Source organism: Pezoporus wallicus, unplaced genomic scaffold (assembly GCF_028554395.1).
Source record: "Pezoporus wallicus isolate ANWC-B61680 ecotype Strahan unplaced genomic scaffold, APGP_CSIRO_Pwel_v1 contig_5935, whole genome shotgun sequence".
In the NCBI taxonomy this organism is placed as follows: domain Eukaryota; kingdom Metazoa; phylum Chordata; class Aves; order Psittaciformes; family Psittacidae; genus Pezoporus; species Pezoporus wallicus.
In genome coordinates this window covers 2,139,268-2,162,328 of record NW_026637215.1, presented here as the reverse complement: position 1 = coordinate 2,162,328, position 23,061 = coordinate 2,139,268, and the positions used below count along the sequence as shown (strand labels likewise).

The window sequence follows — 23,061 nt, the reverse complement described above, 5'->3', positions numbered from 1 at the left end:
CTGATTATCCCTTCCGTATGGATAGAGAAGCTCCAGTGTATTAGTAGAGTTTTTGAGTCGGCAGTTGAAGCTGGATTGATTGCTGACTGCTTACCTAGCACTGCGTAACTGTTTTTTCCTTATGCTTTGCAATATGTTTAAACACACAAACACATATGCACACTAAAGTTACATGATCAGAACTGCCCATGAAGATGAATGATAGGATGGGATAGTCAACAGGATTTCATAACTTTAGGTTCTGCTGTGGTGCATTATGTGACTTGGAGATAGGGTTCATATTCTTTTTATCTGGAAGAAGAGTCTTTTAAGACATAAATTTATTCCTGTGTTAATGTTAAATTCCAGAAAATTTTGTAGTACAGGAATTCCTGTAAAGGTCATTAATGTTTTTGAAGATACCTTACTTAACCATGTCCACAGTCTGAGATTTCCATATTTGAACATATTTTCCCATATGGATGTTTATGGACAGCTACTTTAAACACTGAAGCTCAAATGAACTGGGCATTCTGTGACCATTTGCACCAGAATCATGGCTGCAAGAAGATGCCATCAGAGCACAGAGGCGATACCATGTGTTTTGTTACATGAGTGCAAACCAAACTCTACTCCTCCAATTTAGGACTGTAAATAAGGATAACGAAAGAATCACAAAGAGAAGAGGCCAGAAAGTGCATTGAGTAAATTTGTTACAAACTTGGCAGGAAATGATCAGATGTTGCTGTTTGGGATCCGGGTTCACCAGTCTTTCATCGGTTTGCTTATTGTCAGCCCATGTGAACTGTCAGAGAATGGCTGAGTAAAGAAAGTGCAGCTGGATTTGGGAAGAATGGGAGGCAGAACCTGGTTCCTGGTGAATGTGCACTTCAGTTCTGTGTTCACATATTGATATTTTAGCAGAACAAATGCAAGGCATTTCAAGCAGACCAGCACTTTAAAAAGTGGTTTTATTTTAAAGAGGTGTTCTGCTTAATTCTTTTTACTGTTATTGTTACACTTTGAAACAAACTCTCATTTAGGAATCAAAATTCAATTGCTTCATTTAAGCAGAAAATAAGAAAAACAACATTTAACTTCCAAAATAACCTTCCTGGGTTTGACCAAACACCTTGACTGTTCGACTCCATTTTACAAAGAATGTAAATTAAACTGAATCTGTGAAATTAAACGTTTGCGCTATGCCAGTATTTTCAGTCGCCCCCTTAGTGTAAAGAACTGCAGGCTCTGAATACAATTCCTAAATGGTGTTTATGGGTTTTTTTATTCTATTGCTTTTTCCATCTTGAACTTGGTTTTACTTGAAGTTTCTGCCAGCTCTGTGGCATAAAAGAAAGGTTTTTCATTGCCCAGCTCTCTTTAAAAAGGACTAGGCTCACAGAGAATTTGAGCGAAACTTGAGTGGCTTGTTTACTAGCATTTGCCAGTTGGGTATACAGTTCCTGCCACTCCAAAAACAACCCCTGCTTTTCAGATCCTCTAAATCCTCTGTGAAATAATAAAACAGCGTGGTGACTCTGAGGGATGCTCACAAACAGGTACAGTGAAAGCTGGTACATTCCCAGCCTGGAGGTCTAAAGGAACTTGTTTATCTATCCATGAAGGTGAGCAGGACATAGGTGGAAAGTGATTGCAGTAGTTAAAGCACTGAAAAAAGTACAGTTGGGGCACTAGCCCTCAGTGAGCTTCTATCTTATGCAGAAAGGCAGAAAATGTGGTGCATGATTTGAGATTACAAACTAAAATGGTCCGTTCTGTATCTTGAACTTCACAACAAACTAGATAAGGTGGTCCGGAGTTGTCATATTCAACAATACATACGTAATGTGTAATTATGGCATGTGTAAGCAAGTTTCTGACTTTGTAGATGGCTGCCTCTTTCATCACCGGAGAGGGGAAGGTGTTTTGGAAGCGTACCTCAGTCACTCACCATTTGCATCAGTTCTGTAAGTGCCTTTTTGAACTAATTGTGTAGGGCACTTGGAATGAGCGCAGTCTTACAGCCAGAGCAGACACAGCTACCTCAGCTCCAGTGAGTGAGGCAGAGGTAAATAACATAGGGGCTAATTGACTCTCCTGGGGGTTTTGAGGCTAACCAGGCAATGATTTTCATACTGGTATAGCACTGATAACTGTATTTTTGTAACTCTGTTTACCTGCAGATATGTAAGTAGTTTATGTCACAAAAAACATATAGTCACTGAACAAGTCAGTTGTTAAGGAACCCCATCTGTCAAACACAACTCCAAATAGTAAAATATGAATAGCACTCTCTCTTTAGGGAGGTGTGTTTGCTCTTTTTATCCACTGGCTTAAATTTTTACTGTAGCTGCAGTCATAGGTGCAAATAGAAGTAAGAACTGAATGTTTATTACCAAAAAGAATTGAAGAACACGTGGCTAAATGAGTTGTCAGCAAGTGGGAAAGAGGAAGAAGCAAACAAAAACACAATCCCTTTTTGTCCTTTTTCCATCCTATTGCATGAGTATTGTAGATTGGCGGTATCAGACTGAAGCAAACTGCCCTTCACATGGAGGGGGGAACATGCAAGAAGTGATTCTGAGGGAAAGACACAGCATCAAAGATGTTTTTGGCTGGAACATCAGTCTATGTTCCTGGCTGGGTATTAGGAAAAACCCCTACCGGCATATCAGCTCTTTGAATGTTTCAGATGAGCGTTGTAAGTAAACCTAGCCTATCAGTTTGTTTCCAAAATTAACTTCTCCAAGACAAATCCGTCACAGGGAAGAGATGACAAGTTTATGCCTGAAGGTTTAAAACAAATCTGGTTTATAGCTTTGCCTTTATTTATAAAGATTATTAAGGGAACTCAGTCTGATTTTTTCTATCTGTTGAGCCGCTTATGGAGCTGGATGTCATTAATAGGTCCTTACCTAGTGATGTGAGGTTCTTTAAACAGGCAGCTGGGGTTTCAATGACTTGGAACTGAGAAGAACCAGAAAACTCCCCAAAAGTAAAAATCTTCAGATGTGAGATAATTGGATAAATTGTTGTTCTAAGCTTGCTAGAGGAATCTGAGATCCTTGGCACATAACCTGGGGTAGGTGCCAGGCTCTTGGTCTGGTTCCAAGCAAATTCCAGCTACCATTCACCAGTAATTAACTCTGAGACACATAGTCAGATGGTATTTACCACATTATCATCATTGCAGCAATGTGATGGTACCCTGCCAGTTGCAGAGCTGTGGCCATGATTCTTCATCCACAGAATCAGGTTGGTCCAAGTCCGCAGAACAAGTCAGTGGTTTGTCTGCCTCCCCTTATGTACCAGAACAAATTCCTTCCTGGGAGTCCTGGTTGCCACCCAGAATGGCAGTGCTTACTGGCTGTTACAGATGCTGCAAGACTTCCCACCCCTAGCTGGCCATCACATTCAGGATTGGAGGCTTCTGACTTGTGTGCAAATGGGGAAAAATTAATTTAAAGCTTGTTATTCTAGGATTCTATAAAATGCCTTAGTTAATGACTGTTCCTTGCTCAGGACTTACTCTTTGGTGAAATACAAGGAAGAAGAGATTACAGGATGAGGAAGTAGAGTTTCTGTTTGTGAATATGGATCCATGAGTCTGCAGTGAATACATATATCTGGGTTTGTACCATACATTCCTTGGGGAGGAATCCGTACTGAAACACTTTACTACTGGGCATTGCTGCCATAGAATTGATATTCTGAAGGTTTAGCTGTGAAGTAATCTTAATGGAGTCTTACTTTTGCTCCTAGAGTTGCTGTTCTGTTTTGGCTGAGTAAGAGAAGTAATATGTAGCTTTTGCTTTGAACTCATTTGGGTTTGCTGTACCCAGTGGGGGCACATTCACTTAGACTTAATCGTTGCTTAAAGACATTTGTTGGTTTTCATTTCTTTGTGCTTCCTTGGGCTGTCATAGACCTGTGTATCCTTGACTCATTCGTGCTACTTGTTTTCTGCATTAAAACAACTGAATAAAAATAATTGTCTGTAGTTGTAATGTGATTGCACAAAATGGCACAAAGTAAGGCACCAAACACCAAGGCTGTACCCGGGCCAAGATGCTCTGGCCCTGATTGTTTCTCTGAGAACTCCTGGATCAGAGTGATGCCGTGTGAAGCCTGTTGGTTAGCTGTGTCTGTGGCAGGAGTAAGGGAGGTGGTCGGTCTCACAGGCTTCTTGCAAGGACAATGCAAAGAGGAAAGCCCCCTTTGGAGAGCATTTCCATTGACTTGTACTCAAGTCATTTGAAAACATAAAATTGTGAAATGCTTTGATACAGTTTAATCAGTTAGAATGAAATTGGAATTTATTGTTTTGGGAAATGTTTGCTGTAGTCTTTTCCTGAGCATCCGGTTTTGGGCAGCAATTAAAAGGCTATCTTTGCACTGACTGAATGTAGCCATACCTCTGTTCTGTATTTTTATCCCAGTATGTTTCCTCTGCACAGAAGTAGCTGAACCGAAATAATATTTGTGTTTGACTGTCTTGCTAGTAATTTGAATCCTTTCTGTTCTGTTGTCTTAAGTTATATTAAACAGAAAATGACAGTTCTCAAATGGAAAGAGGATTTAAGATGTTTTAGTAAAGGGCTTAATGCTCTAGATTAACTATGTCTTTTCTTAGTTTTCTGAGGCACTTTTGCTGAGTTAGGATGGAATTATCCATATCTGTAGCTTTGTTGAGTGACTAAAATGAGGTTAAATTATAATAATATAATATACTTTCTTGTCTGTCACTTTGGATTGTTGACCTGTATTGTCCGTATCAATACCTGAAGGTGTATGTGGCACAAGAGTTCAGTTCTGTTTTGACATTACTGTTTGCAAAAGATGATTAACTTTTAATTGTGTCTTTGTTCTTTATTTTGCCTCAGCATTCAGCTTTGACTACGGTTGGGAAGTGCAATATTTGGATTATTATGTGGGCAGTGTGAAATCAATGCTGTCTGCATTTAACCATGTAATTGTATAACAGAACCATAGGTAATGCATTGTCACTTGGAACCTTCCTTTGGTTTATTAAATACTGGTTTCATTTGAGGGATTTTCGAGAGACATTCTTGTTAAAGTGAAGAATGTTTTAAAAATATTCCTTTGGGTCTTTAGGTGATAAATATTTCTCAAATAAATAAACTCAGTGGGTACCAGTTGGAAGCTGGACCATGGTTTTGGTGGTATTGTAGACAAGTAACTGGAGTAGCATTTCAGAGAACTGTATCATTTCTGTGATGTTCCTTAGGATACTGATCTTCCCTGTACCTAGCAGAGGTAGCTCTCCAGGGTAGTGTACAGCCAACAGTCACTTGTGGGTTGTTTTTTTTTTTGTCAAAAGGCAAAAAAAACCCAAACCAAAAGCCTTTTACACACTGTCAGACCTGAAAATAGAGCAGAGCAGAGCCCTTGTAGTTCTGCAGCCAAGGCACCATTCCCTGTTTGTGTGGCTCTCAGCCAGTAACTCAGGAGGTCCTACTGGAACCCTTGGCTTTGGCAAAAGGCTATAAAAATGGAGATGTAGTGGGCTTAGAGAAATACAAAAGAATGTGTTATTTCACACAATGAATAACTAAATGGTGGAACTCCCTGCTGGAGGATGTGGGAGGCTGAAAGTATAAATTAATTCCATTAATTGTGGATAGGTCAGTTGTGAACTGTTAAACACAAGTTCACATATAACCTGTGGTTCCAACTTGTTTCTGCTGGAGGATTTCCACCCAGCTTCTACTGGCAAGTTCCCTGTCCTGGGGTGTCTACCCTGCAGGTACTGTCTCCTGTGTCCCTACTATAAAATAAGATTAAATATATGCCAGCTAGTCAGAACTTATTTGAATATGCTTATTTGACTAGAAAATAACATGTTTGTGCCGGACTGCTGCAGATTCATAGTTTAATTTATGTCTTTAATCCTTTGATAGCAATTATTCATCACTTTCATTATCCTGGGCATGGATTGGTAGGGGAGGTTGTGCCAGGAGTTGTATAGGCATGGAAACATAACAGTCCTTGTTTGGGTACTGGTATTATCAGGTGAGAGTTTAAGAGAATTATGGAAATGGTTGTAAGAAAATAGCTACTAAATGTTAGTTTGTGGAATGCACAGTCAAGTCACCATGAGCGCTTTTTGCTGCAGAACAGTAAGCATTATAGGAAGCATCAAACTGTTATTTGCTTGAAAGTATATAAGATAATCCTTTACATAAAAGCTTTCCCTGAATAAAGTTGATGTAGCCCATTATGCTGTTTCCTGCAATGGACCCATGAGGATTCCTAGGGGAATATATGATATTTGTCTCTCGAACCCTTTGGGCAGACAGGTATTTTCTGCTCTGGTGAGTTCCCGAGGTCTGCGTGGCTTTTTATGTTCAGAAATCCTCAACGAATTTCCCTTCCATGTAGTTTTCTGGTCTCTAGAGCCCATGAAGACTGACAGTATCCCCAACATCTCTTGGCAGCAAGTTTCACAGGTCTGTGAATTGTATCAGGAGGAGCTACATCCTTTCATTCCTTTGGAACTGGATCCCTAGAAAATTCATCTGATTGTTCAAAAGTTCCTGCACTGGAAGTAACAGTGAACAAAGTATTCTTACTCTTACTTAACTTCTCATTCATGACTTGTTAAACTGCCCTGACATGTCTCCTCAGCTGAAGGAGTCCTAGGCCACTCAATCTGTTCTCATACAGAATCACAGCATAGTTGAGCCTGGCAGGCACCTTAGGAGATCTTCTAGTCCAGCCTGACTTCCCTAAGCTCAGGATCATAGGATCATTTAGGTTGGAAAAGACATTTAAGATCATTTAGTCTAACTGTAAACCCAACACTGCCAAGTCCACCAAAGACCATGTCCAACGTCTCCAAGGATGAAGAGAAGACACTGGTTCCCTCTCTTGTAACATTACAATCCCTGGAATCTTCTCTAGTCTGAGCAGTCCCAGCTCTCTCAGTCACTTTTCACATGTTAAATGCAACAGTCCCTTTAATCCTGTTTGTAGTCTTTCACTGGACTAACTCCAGGAAGTCTATGTCTCTCGTGAACTGGGACTCCAGCACTGGACGTAGTGGTATAGACCTGTCTCGACAGTGTTTGGCAGAGAAAAAGGATCACCCACCTCCTTGAACATGCTGGTAACACTCTTCCTCGTGCTTAGCCCAGCATGCTGTTGGTTTTCTTCGCCCCGAGGGCACACTGTGAGCTCATGGTCAGCTTGTCCCCTCGCACCTTGCAGCAGGCTGTCCCCTACTCTGTATGAATGTACTTCTTTTTTAACGATCATCTTTCCTGCTCTGACCAGCTTTTGTGGCACCTTTGCTGTGGCAGCAAAGGCACAGGTTGTTGGTTGTCGTATTCCGTTGGTGACCTCCCTCCACCATAAACGTTATTCCTTTTACTCTGATCTGATGTTTCCTATCTTATAATTTCTTTTTCGAGCAATGACTTTCTTTCTCAAACCACAGATGCTTAGTTTCCTAAAGAGCTTTTGGTGACAGATTTTTCCAAAATGCGTTTGAAAATCAGAATAGAATTACATCACCTTCAACCACATGGGTGCTGACCACTTCCAAGAGAGGAAACAGGTAGGAATGTCCTAGTTTTGGCTGTGATAGGGTTAATTTTCTTCCTACTAGCTGGAACAGTGTTATGGCTTAGATTTAGTCTGAGAATAGAATTGATAAAACACTGATGTTTGAGTTGTTGCTCAGCAGAGCAGACCTAACCAAGGACTCTTCAGTGTCTCAGGCTCAGTATAGACACTGGGGGATGACAGTATAGACACATACATATGAACTGGCTGGAGGGGTATTCCAGACCACAGACTCAGTAGAGACACTGTGGGATGGCTGGGGGCAGCAGTCACTGCTCAAGGATGGCCTGGGCATTGGTCAGTGGTTGGGGAGATCTTGTGCATCACTTGCCTGTCTTGGGGCTTGTTCCTCTCTTGATTTCCTTTTATCAGTATTTGTTTTGTTGTTATTATATTTTACTTTATTTCAGTTATTAGGCTGTTCTTGTCTGAGCCCATGGGATTTTACCTTTTTTCCCCGAGTTCTCCCACCCCACTGGGGCAGTGAGGGGAGTGAGCTAGAGGCTGCCTGCAACTTAGTTGGGCTGGGGATTAACCATGACAAGGAGCAATAACCTATTGATTGAAGTTGATTCTGCAGTTTCTAAGCTTCACCAGCAGCTTCTGTCATGTTTTGAATGCCAAGTATAGAAGGAACAGAAGTGGCAGAGGGAACAGGCTCTGGAAGCAGAGATGAATTCTGTGCTGGTAATGCTACAGAAAATTGATTGGTTTCTTAATTTTGGAAGTGCAGCTGCCAGTGGCACAATTCCAGCAGCTGGGCCAGAATCCAATGTTGAGGTGCCCACCCGCGGCACTGCGCCAGGGTAGTTGAGAAGGGGAAATATATTCTTCACCTCTGGGCAAGTCAACACGGCAGACTGCTGCCTCGTTTGTCTTTGGGCTTTTATGTTTCTGGCAGTGGCTGGAGAAGGGCAATGCTGGGGGTTAGGAAGCTGTGCTTTTGTGACTGCTACTCTGCTTTCCATGAAGAGTCAATAGAGATACACTGTTTTCAGCACAATCACCTGCTGACCGTAGTCGCTGAAAAAGAGGTTGTATGAGTAGAAACTACAGCCTGAAGAAAGATTACTGAGATTCAATGTCAGCTTTCCCAGCGCAGTTTGAAGAAGGCAGTAATGTAATCCCATCTAATCTGAGAAAGTGAATCAAATGTGTGATGCATTATTGCCCCAAATGACTGGTTGCTACTGTAGAAAATGCAACAACAAGCAAGCAAGGCACAAACATGTAAAAATGAAAAGCAATTTTAAGAGAGCTGTTTCCACTCTGTCTGCTCTTTCCCTCTATTGACGGTGCCTGGCAATCTCTGCACAGCCCACTTTAAGGAAGAAAGCGGACTTGTTAGATCTCATTGCAGAATGCACCCAGGAACAGATTATAGTATTGGTACATAGATCACTTTTATATATCCCTTGACACAGACTCTCTAGTCAAACACAGTTCTTTTCATCAGGAGGTAATGAGATCTTTGTGTGCATGTGCAAAGAATGAGGACACTGGCTATGCACTACATACTAAGTGTTGATATTGCAAATCTGCATATCAACCAGATGGTGCAGGGGATTCCTCTGTCTGCAGCAGTGTATATGAGGGTAGAATCTTTGTATAGGCTTCTTTTACCATGTTTACTGCAATTTTCCTAAATACTGCTGTTGGAATCCCTTCTGCAAAATGCTTGCAGTAAGGAGAATCTTTTGTATCATGAAAGGGATTTCTGAACTGAACAGAGATATAATGAACATTTTAAAGGGGAGATCTTTTAAAAAACTAAATAATAATCAGTGCAGTATTGCTCTGTGAATCTGAGCATTCGCATTCCTTCATGTTTGAATCTAGAGCTTATGGGTGATCAAGGCCAGGGGCTTGGAGCAAACTGCTCTAGTGGAAGGTGTCCCTGCCTGTAGCAGGGGGTTGGCACTGCATGAGCTTTAAGGTGCCATCCAACACAAACCAGGCTGGGACTGCATCATTTTGCATGACCTCGCTGTGGAACTGGGGTGTATAAACACTGGAAACGGAACAGGTCACAGGTATGCTACTGCCATGGTCTCAAGTACCACAGGAGGTCCACTTCTGCCTGATTTTACAGTCTGCCTGCCTCTGAGTTGCAGGTTGCCGCACACCAGTTACTGTACTAACTGTTGGTTAGTAGGGTATTCAAGAATGAGGAAATGCTTCTTTGAAGAGATCTAGCCTCTATTTTAAGAGGGTTCGTATGCAGTTCCATGTCACTATGTCAGTTATTTTTACTAATTTTTAATGCGTGTTCTAGTTATTACTACTTACGAATAGTTGTCGTGGTTTAAAACCAGGCAGAGCTCCTTCACTCACTCCCTTCCCCTCCTCTTCTTGCCCTCCCCCTACTCCCAGAGGGACGGAGAAGAGAATCAAAAGAATTCAACTCCCACGGGTTGAGATAAGCACAGTTTAGTAACTAAGGTATAACACAAATCACTACTGCTGCCACCAATGATAATAATGATAAAGGAAATAACAAGGGAAGAGAATACAACACCTCAGCGCCAGCTGACCGATAACTCGCCCCCCCAGCCCGACCAAGCAGTTACCAGTTACCTCCTGGGCATGACGTGCTGTGGTATGGAATAGCTCTTTGGTCAGTTTGGGTCAGGTGTCCTGTCCCTGCTTCCTCCTGGCTTCCCCTCCTCCCTGGCAGAGCATGAGGCTCACAAAGTCCTTGGCCAAACCAAAACATTGTTATCAGCTCTGTTCCCGAGCTGAAAGTCAAAACACTGCACTGCACCAGCTATCAAGGAGGAGAAACATGACTGCTACTGCTGAACCCAGGACAATAATATATGGCACTAAGTTACTTCAGTACATCTGAAACCTTTGGATCAGCATTTTATAGTGACAACTGTTTAAGTAATGTCACATATACAGTACACAGTATCCTACTTCTCAGTCAAACTTTGCTTCAGTCAGGGTTTATGTATCATTTTAGTATTCATCACTGGGCACGCGGACAGTGTCTAAATTGCAGAAATGAATAGAAATCCCCTTTAGTGTCAGGGTTAAGCTGTTTTCACTAAAAGGAAGAACTTAAGATCAAATAATTGTCATGCTTCGGTAAATGTGTTCTCTCCTGTATCAAAGATCAGTATTCCTAAGAAGATTGCTCAAAAAGAATTCTTCAGAATTATTAATTGTAATGAAGTTAGATTAAACAGCATTTAACCTCATGTTATTTTCCATAAGTATAGTTTATTTCTAAACAAAGTGTATTCTTTGGATAATAATTCAGGACAAAAACATTTACCCTTCTTTAAGCATCTGCAATCAGGGCTGCATAGTATGGTTAATACCTGCGTTGTTCCCCAGGCTTTAAGGGTGCTGAATGAGAATCTTAAAGAAGTAACAGCAGTCAACAAAAAAGCCATCAGAGAAGGATTTATTTTATCACTGATACTGCAGTCAAGCAGCTCTGTAATAGCCATTAGGTGCTCTCAAAATGAGAGGACATGGGGTCCTACCGCACTTGCTTAAACTCTTGCCTCTCCCTCCCCTGAAAACCTAACTCCCAAACCAACCCCAGAGCCCTGTTTTCTGCATTTTTTTTTTCCAAATTTAGTGTAAACCAAATATTTAAAGAAAAAACGACCTTAAAACCATGTCAGTTTGGATTCAGAATACTCTGGAAATCAGTCAGGGTGCCCTCTCTTATCAATCCCTCTATGCAAGGCAGTGTAAATACTTTGAAACTCCTCTGACTGTCCATACAGTGTATGTGGGAGCAGCCAAATATCTCATTCTGAGAGCATTTGGTGATGGTGTCTTAGTAAAGACAGGCACTAATCAATACCCTCAGTTTAGAACTAGTGACCTGCACTTCCTCCATTTGCATCTCTCTTTATCATTCATAGAAATTACACTAAGCATGTCCCAACTGCCAAGCAGCCCCCAAAAGGACCTGGTTAAGCCCAGTGTCTCTAGGAGACAGAAAACATGCTATTGAAATGAGAACAAAAGACAGTGGCTACTTTTGGGTCCATTTTCGTGTCATGTATAAAATGAAAAAAACAAATTTAATGTTTCCAAAAGCCTGAAGCTTTGTGCAGTGTGAGTGTACAAGAAGGCAAAACTCTTGATGCTTTTAAGGCATGCTGCAAGAGAGCTGTACCGCACAACTGGAGCATGTGGATGCTCCAGCAGTCAATGGCTTCACCTTCCCAGGATGCTGGACAGTTTTCACTCAGCAAGAGCTGTCAGGACAAGCAGGCTTGGTCACAGAGGCAGGATGCAGCCCATCCTGCTGACATAAACTCCATGTACACTTGGTATGCAGTGACAGGGAGCACATCGGTGAAAAAAGTCAGTGCTGCACCCACGCTATTGGGACTTGGTATTTTTGCCTCTTATCAATACCTTTTTAAAAGGTTTCCCACTTGCCAGATTCCCAGATTCAAGCTACCAGTGAAGCTACCGGTGAAGACCATTTTCATGTCTTCTCATTCAGACGCTAAAGAACTGTTCCAGCTACTCAGTGACTTTCCCTCCCCACTCCCCTTGAAATCATATTCATCAATAAGGACATAAATATTTTTAGATGAGTAATATCTCTTGAATGTTTTGTGTATCTTATCCTGTCAGCCCTCACCTTATGCTCCAGAACAAAAGTAATGGAAAGCTTGTATATATATCCAGGGAATATTCTATGCGATGGGACAACTCTCCCCTTACATGTATTCTAGACAACTCTTGTCGCTATTAGCTGTAATTGCAGACTTGAAAGTTTTTATCATAAAGATAGGTCAGAGAAGTTCTTGGGCTCATAAATACCACTGCAGGTGGAATTTTTCCTTTGGCAAAGTTGGAATGTTAGGGAAGTACAACAGTGCTTTGTGGCTGCTAGTTTTGGAATCAGGCCAGAGCAATCACAGCATCTCCCAAGTTTTGGGTTAAGGAGGTCAGGAAAGTAAACCAGCCTCCTAACAAACATTATTTCAGTCATGAAAAGCACTCAGAGCGAGTGAAAGAATTCTTTCTCCACATCCCAGAAGGAACCTCAGTATGCTTTGCTCCAGCACCTGACTTTCAACATTGGCTGGCAACACAGAAACATACTACTAGTGTGGCTCCTGTATTGAGGAAGGTCCCGCTCCATTTGAACAGGGTGGTACTTGGCTAACAATTACGCCTCGGAAAATTAGCATTTAAATATGTGTAAAGTAATCTGAGCTATGGTGTTGGTCTCCAAAGGCAGCAATGAATAAACAAACCTTCAAGTATTTAGGTCCTTCTCCCCCTCAGCTCGCCATTCTCATAATGAATATACTGTATTCATCCCGTCTGTAAGTAACATTAGCAGAAGGTAGGAGAGAGACTGCCTAGCAACCCACAGAGATCCCAAAGAGAGGTGGAAGGGAAGTGATTTTCATGTAATTATTCACTTCCACAAAAGCTGTTGTCAGGTAGACACTAGAAACATAGCTGGTTTATTATTCGCCTAACCTACTTTTAATCATTTGAGAATCACTGCCATTAAAGAGTGGGGAAAAAAGAGCTTAATTCAGCCATTTTCTGCCTGGCCGTTTAGGTTGTGTTTTCCTGCTCTAATGAAGGCTGTGCTTTCAGAAGCTGTGTTGTTTCCTGGGTAGTAAACTTCAGACACAAACCAAGCCCTGTAACCAAAACTCACCTTTTTTTTTTGCTGCTTCTCCCCAATACACAGCTCATACTTTGGTTAGGTTTGGTTTCCATTTAATGACATTACCATTATGTTGAGCGGGTAACGTGGTGATTTTGTTTTCTGTTCTTTCTTACTTCTTTTTCTATTTTGTTCTTCTTTTTTTTCCCCAAGAAGGCATCTGGGGACAGGGGCAGGGGATAAAGAGCTTATTTACTTTAGGTAACACAGTTGGTGCCAGTGTGCTTGGATCCAGCAGGGTTTTTACTTCACTTTCCTGAACAAAGGACCCCAGGTTTGCCCTCAGCCATGATTCCTTGGAGTTGACTGAGGCTGCATGGAGATAACAGAGGGGTATTGCAGCGCTGCTCTTTCCATCTGGATAAGCCTGGAGGAGCTGTGCTTCCCTTGTAAAACATCATGCTAAGCTCTCATTTACATTGATGAGTGTCTGAACAGTTGCCACTTTCAAGTAGCCTGAGGACATGGACATTTTCAGTGGACAGTCGGGTTTATATCCTGATTTTTCTACATCCCACTTCTAGCGTAGGTTCAGTAAATTTAGATTGGATAACTTTGGACATTGGAGGTTTTATTTTAAAGGAGCGACATTGGAGGTTTTATTTTAAAGGAGCATATTTAATGGAATAGAAGTATACCAAAAGGATGTTGAACTACTATTGAAAGTATATTTGTTGAGGCAGTGTCCTTCAGAATGGTTTCTCATGGGGGTTATCACGTAAGTTCTCAGCTTCAACTTGCGTCTTTAGCTAAAGTAATGCTCTACTTTAAAATTGCATTCGGACAGTCTGTTTTGCTCATTGGTTGTGCCAAGATTTCACTTCCAAGTGGGAAGCTGGATTCTCCTAGTCAGCAAAAAGCTTTTCATTGTGACCCCTGGGATTGACGAGTTCAATTTTGTGAAACATCTTTTTGTCTGATCTCTGAATAAATGTGTCTTTTTTAATTAACTCTGTGGCGATACTTTTAAAAACTAGCCATATACCAGGATCAGAAGATCAGTCTTTTTTACTATTTTATAGCCAAACACGAAAAACTGAGCAATTATAATAGCTGTGTTGATGATGTGGGAAAATTAAAATAATAAACTATTCTTCCCTGTATGATTTTGTCTGCGGGATTCATAGGAATAAGATACGTGTAGTCAGAAGAAAGAGCAAAATGAATGCAAGGAATGGCTTTATACACTTCAAATGTCTGCATCTTTGAGTGTTTGGGTTGGTTTTGAGACTAGACTTGTACTTTGAACTGAACTCTGTGTTTTGTGCGGTTGCATAGCACGGATGTTCAGCTGATATTGATGTTAGCAGCTATTGAAGAAAGAAACTCAGTTGATTGCCAGAGAGTGACTAGAGAATAAATTAAATCTGTTTAATTCTGGGTTTCATGCCTTTGAACGGAGATTTCAGTTGAGGGCAGGTCCAGAGTGTAAAGAAGCACTTTTTGCACCAGGATCTAGGCACCGCATGATCCTGCTCACAAAGGCCTCCAGGGCTGACAGGGGTGCATTGACCTCTTCTCCATCCGTTTGACAAAGCATTCTGCATTGAAGCTGAAAACGTCCAAGATGAATCTGTCTTTTAGGTGGGGTGTTGTGTGAATGTATAGCATTCTGCATCCTGCTTAGCAAGGGAGGAACAGAGGAAGTGTCAAAAAAGAAGCTGCCACACATATACCTGCTGTTTCCCTCCAGTGTATCTATATCCAGCCATCATGCAACAGGCTAGTTATATCCTGGTGTTCTCTCCTGCTATTCTCAGCTATGCTACACCATGCCAAGTGTAATAGTTTGAGATGTAGTTGAATGTTTTTCATAATGAGAAAACCAGAAAAAAATGACTTGAATTGGAATAAGATCAAAGGTAAAATGCTCAGTGTCCACCACTGCCTATTCTCTATTTTTTTTCTTAGAAGATACATTCATATAAATACATAGAAATGTAACTTGCAGCAGGGGAATGTAATAGCAACGTAAGAAACATTCTGGGAATTACTGTCACAGTTGCACATTACCCTGTACTGTGTAGGCACACTTCAGTAGTTTCCTGGTGTCTTCAGACATTCATCTGAGTGATAATATTGTCATTTGTTTAAGAGACGTGGGATCTAAGAATGGAAAAAAGAGTCTTGTAGATAAAAACTGGTAAAGCTCTCTGCCTTGGGAGCTTCAGGCCATCCTTTTCTGTGGGGTTACAGGAGGAAGGGCAGCTTGGTTTTCCACTGCAGCTCCTACTCAGTCAGTTATGTTAGCTAGTAAGTGAAAGCAGTCTTTAATGGTGAAATGGTAGAAAAGACTTATGCAGACTACCGGAGATGAAAGGACAAGGTGAAGTAGAGACTGGCTTTTTCCCAGGGCCTTTAGAGACTGCATTTTTTAATCATATTTTGCTCATTGTAAATTTGAGGTCTTCCTACAGATTTATGTCACATTATTAGAGCAGTGCTGACCTGTTGTAGCAACGCTTGGAGCTCTAGTTGCCAGCGGTCCCTTAAACTCTCTCCCGTAACTCAGGTGGCAGGACAGAAGCCGAGGTTAGGGTGACGGCTGGCAGATTCCTTTGAAATGGTGTGATTCTCCAACAGCTTCTGTTGGTGTTCATAATTAAACATGTTGTTGATTCCCTCATACCTGTTGGGGTACTCTTCAAGTATGGGTGCTACTTCAAGATTGAGAACTAACATAGTTCCTTACAGTCCTGTCATGTCTAAACCCACATGATAATGAAAGTGGAAGCTAAGATCTTTACCTTGGTGACCCCGTGTGAGGTCCATGACTGGCTTTCAGTCTCTGTTTGCTGTCCATCTTCCCTCTCTTTTTTCATGCTGGGTGGCTTGGATGCAAACTGTACTTTGTGCCTATAAGATTGACAAGCCTGTGCTTTAGAAGCCAGCTTGGAAATGCTGAACCTTGTGCTCTAGTACAGGTAAAGGTATTCCATAACTGACATGAGCTTTTGCCATTTTCCACACACTCCCCAGACGTTGAGAGAGACACTGGCACATGAGCATTAAACCTTTCAGGACAGGTAGAACTGAAACTGCAGTAATGCTCATATTGAAGTCTATTTGGCAACAGGTTGTTTTATTCAAGCATTCTTACTGTCATAACAATCTGCAAGAGTTCTATGCCTTTACCTTGACATTTCATTTATTAAATCCTGACAGCAAAGGCTTTATTTTTCAAATCCTGATTTGAAACCAAAGGAAAACTGCTTTTCCAAATACAAACACTGCTGAGATTCATCAAAAGTAGTGAATAATTTAAATGGAAAGAAAACTCCAAAGTGATTGCTTATTCTCTGATAACAGAATGGGAAATAAATGACTATCAACATTTGGAACATCATGTTTTAAAGAGCAAGAGCAGCATTTAACTGGCCTGTAAGATCTCCCATGTTCTCAGAGTGCTTCATTATAATTGTCATTAACCACTCTAATTAAGGGCGCTTTGAGCTTTGCAGCTGAAGTGGGTGTTCAGTCTTCCTGTTAAGGGTGAAAATCAATGTGCATATTTATGCAGCTACCCCACTGGGATGCATATTTTAGCCGGTACTCAGACACCAATGGGAAATTAATTCCCTGATTTTGATAGAAATACTCAAGGAAGCAAACTTAAGTGTGGGTTACAGATTGGAGCAGCACTCACATGTTTATCATTTCCAGCAGATCTCTTAACTATAGACTATAGGAAAGGTCATGGAAAGACAGATACACAACAGACATGTTTTGCTTAACGGAAGAATCCTCAGAGTGCTCGACTGTTGTTCTGGTTATGGTTGGAGAAATATGGATGCTGCAGATGTTCAAGATCAGAACTCTAAGCTGTCCTCTGAACTAAAGCACCCCAATGGTTTGGTACCATTAAGAAATCTGGCAAATACAATTTAGAAGATTACAAAAAGAGAACAGGTAACTTGTGGGTTTCTCTGCATACACAAAGCCTGAATCTGTAATACATGGCCACCTAAAGCCTGCGTGTAAGTCCAGATTAGTATCAAGAACACACAGCTACTACCTCAGCATCTGTATTGGTTCTGGGAGTTCAGAGAGCAGTACCAGGGGAGATCCTGATATTATGTCTCCTGCCACAGGTCAGAGCCAGTTGTAATGACATCCTCAACAGTTTTCCTGTTTGTTATAAAGCTGTGAGCTTGCTCTATAGCAGCTTTGTTCATTCCTGCTACTTTTCCTTGTGTGTAATTAGGCATATACTTGATCATCTACATGCTGCTTGCTCTTCTGCTTGCTCTTTAGAGGTTTTCTGGGCTTCCTTGGTATAAATTTCATCCTGTCTTTCAGGCCTGTGCATGGTCTTTCCCACTTAGTGCCACAGTAACAACAGCACTAGTGCTGCACAGTCATTATTCTCATTGATGGCTTAGAGCAGAGTTAAAAAATCACCCCCTAACCACTGCACATGTGGATCAACAGTTAGAAGCCTGCTGTCCCCATGTGCAGGGGGCTTGTGGGGACGCATGCACACAAGTGAGGTACAGACAGGCATTTGAAGTATAGGAAGTGGTTGAGGTGATTTGTTTGTCCTATTTTTAACATTATTTGAACAACAGACTGAAAAATTAAGCCATAAACTGGTGTTTATCCCAGGAGCTTCTCTACCCATCCAACAGCCAAGATGTTCCCAGACAGAGGCAGGATACCTGGCCAGGTCCTGTCTGCCTCCCGGGCCCATCACAGAGGTGTGAGGTGCCTGGCTCTGCATGTGAACGTAGAACCTGCCATAAACAGGGTTTCCAAGTATCACATTTTTAAGAAACCCTCCCACTTCTGCTCACAAATGTCCTCAACCTCTTACATCTTTCCTATAGACTAATGCGCAGAGGCATGCACAATGAGACAGAACAGTGCCATTTCGTTCATCGCTTCCTAGATGAGGTGTAAAATGAAGCTTTCCAGACTGAAAATAACTGCTGAATTATCCCACATTCCCCAGACATGATTTTCTGCTTTTTGAGTTACATTCAGCTGTTTGGCATGGCTCTAGAAGCCTGTGGAAGTCCCAGTTAAAGTCAGTTTATCCTTGGAGATGTTTCCTGCAGTCATGGGAGGATTCCAGAATGGCTCTATGTAGAAAAGACATGCAAAGAGTATGGAAAGTAAAGGGAAGGGACAGATTAGAGAAAAATCTGCAACTTCACAGTAGCCCTTCAGGTGAGCAATGTTCATTTATATTGCATGAATTAGGGAAACAGTTGATGTCAACACATAACACATTTCCCCAAGGTCTCTGCTTTATCCAAGTACAGCGTCAGCTGAGCCCATTTCAGGACAGGGATGCAGGATTTTGGCTTAGACTTTCTCCTCATCGCTTGGCCCTGTAGATAGGCAGCACATCGTCCAGACCTTGGGCATCACAGAGGATGGCTCAGCCATTTCTGCACTGCGCATATGCTGCATAAACATCTGTTACTCTGTTTTCAGTGTATGGCATCACCCCGTCTTACTCGTGTAGAGAGATACATAGTGAGACTAAAATGAGAGGCCATCAGTCTACTGGGGATTTTCAGTTTGAAGTTGTAGACCTGTGGTTTTATACTGTGGAGGGGTTTGGTGCTTTTTAGGGTTTTTTTACTTATTCCAAACATGGCTTTTATGCATCTTAGTTGCAACAGTGAATGCTCAGTAATTTTGTCCTTCCCTTTGGACACATGCTATTGCTAACTTCCCGTTGGACACCTATTAAATTAGGGCTGCCCAGCTAATGAACTTTTGAGAAAGGGCTGGTTTAAGTGATTTATGGATGTAACATCACACAAGCTTTACAGCAGAGACATGAAAAGAATCTAATTCTCTAGAGCAGTATTTTGTTGTCTTCACTACAGCACATCCCCCTTCTTCCTTCTTTATCCTTCATTCATGACATGTGCTACAATCATGGCAATGAAAGAGGCAAGGGGTCCCCCAGACAGCAGGATCCTCTGACTAGCTCAATTCATCTCCCTGGGCAGAGAGAGAATAGTCATGTAAATGAAGACTGTGCCCTAGACCTGCACCCAAGAAGGCCAAGTTAAGATTACCCAGGCAGACTTAATATCTGGGTGTTGCGGGCTCTGGGGAGCTGGACTTTACAAAACAGGGCTTTCCATTTGTAGTAAAAGATGTTCTTGTTTATTCTGCTGTGCGGAATTGTGTTTGTACCAGCAGTAGTTACGAGCAGGACAGAGTTGAGACCGCTGCTGGTCACTAACAGTGTGAACCAGGAAAGCTGCAAAGTCAAGTGTGGGAAAGCCCCGACATGGGTATCAGGACACAGACAGCTCTGCTGTTCCCCTTCCCACTCAAGCAATGGGAAGCGGAGAGACTCAGCCTCACTCTGCTCTGCCTCATTTCTACTCAGGGAAGGCAGGCAGTGCTGCAGAGGTGAGGCTTGTTTACCTTGCCTTCTCCCTTTGGGAACAGAGCTTCATGGCATTGGCCTAGCTCCTTCTTCCCAGGCAGCAGGAATCATTTCTGTGCGGGAGTCAGAGCAGCAGCTGTGCTATTGTATTCTGAGCTGGCCTTTGTGTTCCTCTTGTTTGCCCATGCTATTGCTAACGTACTGCTGGGCCCAGCACCTCTGGAAAGTGGCTGTACCACGGGCACAAAACATGGAAGCACAGTAGAAATAAAGATTCCATCCTTTGGCATTTGGATTTTTTTAATGTTAGGGTATAATAAACGGAGCGTTTTTGCTGTAATTGTAATGTTTTGGCATGGAAACATTTTAAAGATGAGGTGAAAATAAGTAATAAGAAACACCTTCATCTTTTAAAGTACAAGCTGATAGAAGACTATAACACATTGTCAATGCCCAAATTTATGAATGCATACTAGCGAGTTGGCTTAATTACCATTAACCAAAGGGTCTTCTAGGTAAAAGGTTTATAAGGCATGAGCAGAGTGTTCTCTGGTACAGGTCCTTTCCTCTGGAATTTACTCATGCCAGAAACCTATCGAGCCCCATCTCATTTCAGAAAGAAACATCCTTTTTGTCCCGGGCTCTCACCAGTGCTGGCTCCAGATCTCTTGGTTTGCAGCTTCCTGGCAGCGTTTTGTCTCTGTCCTTCAGAATTCCATTGTTCTGCAGAGTTGTGCTCCATTCATTCCATGTACTTGGGAAAGGGTTCAACCTCCAGCGTAAGCCAGGCAGTGCTAATGGAGCGCTCAGAAATAACCGACAATGCTTTTGTTGCTGGGAGCCAGATGGTGACACCTGGATTTGTGAGCGGTATCTAACGCAGCCCATCCGCACCCACTAGAAGTTCTAATGAGAACAACTTCCCCTGAGGTACAGTCTGGGAATGACTGAGGCTGGGTATGAACTTAGACTAATAATGAGTCATCCACCTCAAGGAATTCTCCAGCCATAAATGAGTACCGCAGTCCAATGCTAAACGTCAAATGGGCACTAGCTGTTGGGGCAAGGAGGTGAAGTACTGATCTGTAATATCAACTGCATGGTTTTAAAACATTGACATATGTAGGCTTGAGTCAATTGGTCCAGCTCCTGTTTTGCCAGCTAAAATCTACCTACATTTCTTTCCCTATTTCCCATTTCCTTGATCAGCTGTAGATGTTTTTGCCATTTCAGAAACCTGAAATTGGAACATTCATGTTCGTCACAAATTCAGTGTCCCTGGTTCTCTGAGTATACAACCCAAGAAAGCCTACACTGGTTCTGTTATTCCATTCAGTAAATAAAATGACTTCATGTTTGAACACTGGCCCTTAACTTCTGCTGATTTCTAGATTGATGTCATATAGTGCACCCAGGACAAAAGGGCTTTTCAATCTGATTCAGCCTCTATAGAATATGTGAACATTTGCTTACAGAACATGTTTCTCATAAGGTATTTGCCACATTTTATGTTGAGTCACAGTCAGATGTCATGGTCTTTAGAGATTACTTTCTTACTTTGACAGAAATAGCATCCCTTATGGCCAGAATTCTATCGTTCTCTAGGCAGGTACACAGGACCTCCAGAGGAGAGTGCTCTCTGTTCCTGTTCTCTCCAGCAGCTCTGAAGGTCCTCACTTCAGAGTACAGTTTTTCTTTGCCCCGTTTCCAGCAGGACTTGCTGTCCAAGGAATAATCAGACTTGTGTGGAGCTGGCAAATGCCAACAGGAAAGGCTCTTGCTCATCTAAAGGCTGGCCAATGCACTGCCACAATGGCTTCTGCAGAACTTGGGGCGGAAGGGAAGCGCAGATTCTCCCCATGCTGGTCCAGTTCCCTAGCTTTCGTTTCTGTTTAAGAGGACTGTGCATTCTCAGTTGACCTATGCTACTTACAGCTTTTTTTGGGAGCTTCTGTTCTCATTAAAGAGCCTGTCTGTCAAAAGGCTTTCTCTGGGCAGTTTTTTCCTTACCAAGTGGTGGAACTTTGAGATGTAACCAGCTGTGTCTTATTTGGTATGACAGCAAGGAAACCATTTAAGCCACTGATGCAAATCAAATGTGATCCTAATGTTATTCCTAAACAGAAACACTCTTAATAAATCCAGAGACCAAGGTCCCGCTTGATCACATGTAAAACAAATACATCCCCTTCATATAGTTATGAGTATTTGATTACTATTATTAGTCATGAAATCATTACCTGCATTACCTCCTTCCTGTCTCTAACTTACAGTAGCTAATGGCTACACAGCTATCGCCCCAGGTTATCAGTCAGTGTTTTATTACTCCTCTGAAAAGCGCTTTGGTCACTCTGCTTTAAAGAACCCAACCTTACAGAGTTCTTATCCCAGGAAACCAGGAGCCAGGATATATTGGATTGGAAATAATAGTGCAGCTGTGTTGATGTGGGTTCTTCACATTGCTCTCATGGCAAGACCAGGAGTTGAAAGAGTATATTCACTTCCAGTAATAACACACCCAGCCTGTAGTCAAATGAAATTAACTGGTTTGTTGGAGTATTTATGAAGTCAACAAAATTGCATGTTATATTAATGTTCTGAGCTTACTGTGAGGAGAATAACTGCACTGGGTCAGCTCATGCTTCCTGGTTTGGTTTTCTCTTTTCTGATTTAGAATTTAGTATTTGCATCATGTCAGGATATAAATGTTGCCATAATGCTATTATAAAGCCATTTACTTGTTAAGCTTTATAGAACTTTTATTCATTAATTGTACAGTGACCAAACAACCAGATCCTAGTGCCTAACTGGAGCCGTTAAGTACTGCTAAAATCCCTTTCCCTGGATAAGTTGTCCCTTCTCTTTCCCCTGCTTAATCCGAATGTCATCTATGAATGGCAGCTTTTGTCTTCAGAGTAGTTTTTCAACACTACCTTTTTAAATTTGAATAAATAATTATGAAGTAAGAATGAGATAAATGCAGAAGATCGTGATCCGATTGCTATTACTAACACCCTGCAGTGTTAATAAGTCTATTAAAGAACTTACACTGGGTGAGGTTCTTTCTCCAGAAATTCTGAGTCTCTTTCTACGCAGGTTAGCTTGAACCTGTGAAGACCAGCTGAGTTACTCCTTGTTTGTGCCATTGGGAAAGGGAGAGCACTGTAACCCATGGTGTATTTGGTTTGAGGCTGATGTAGAACAGGTTTGCCGGACGCTGTTTCCCTGCAGTTGCCTCTGCAGGTTTGCAGGCAGGACATGCATGAAGGTGATTCCTTCCTGACCTTTTTTTGCCACTTGGTTTGTTTCTGTCTCCAGGTGTGGGTGGATGCTGGAACACAGATATTTTTCTCTTACGCAATCTGCTTGGGGTGCTTGACAGCTCTGGGAAGCTACAACAACTATAATAACAACTGCTACAGGTAATACCTTCCACACTGCACTTTTACATTTAGTTTCAGTGATGGAAACG

The 23,061-nt window shown here is 41.8% G+C and overlaps 1 protein-coding gene across 4 annotated transcripts in view; it reads left to right on the top strand.

The window, feature by feature from the left end:
- Positions 1-23,061, top strand: part of SLC6A11 (solute carrier family 6 member 11) — a 110,492-nt gene that overhangs the window by 75,300 nt on the left and 12,131 nt on the right. For all 4 annotated transcript variants that reach the window (XM_057404244.1, XM_057404246.1, XM_057404248.1 and 1 more), the window contains one exon: positions 22,908-23,011. In XM_057404244.1, coding sequence (XP_057260227.1) covers positions 22,908-23,011 — 104 coding nt within the window. The remainder of the gene's footprint in view (positions 1-22,907; positions 23,012-23,061) is intronic.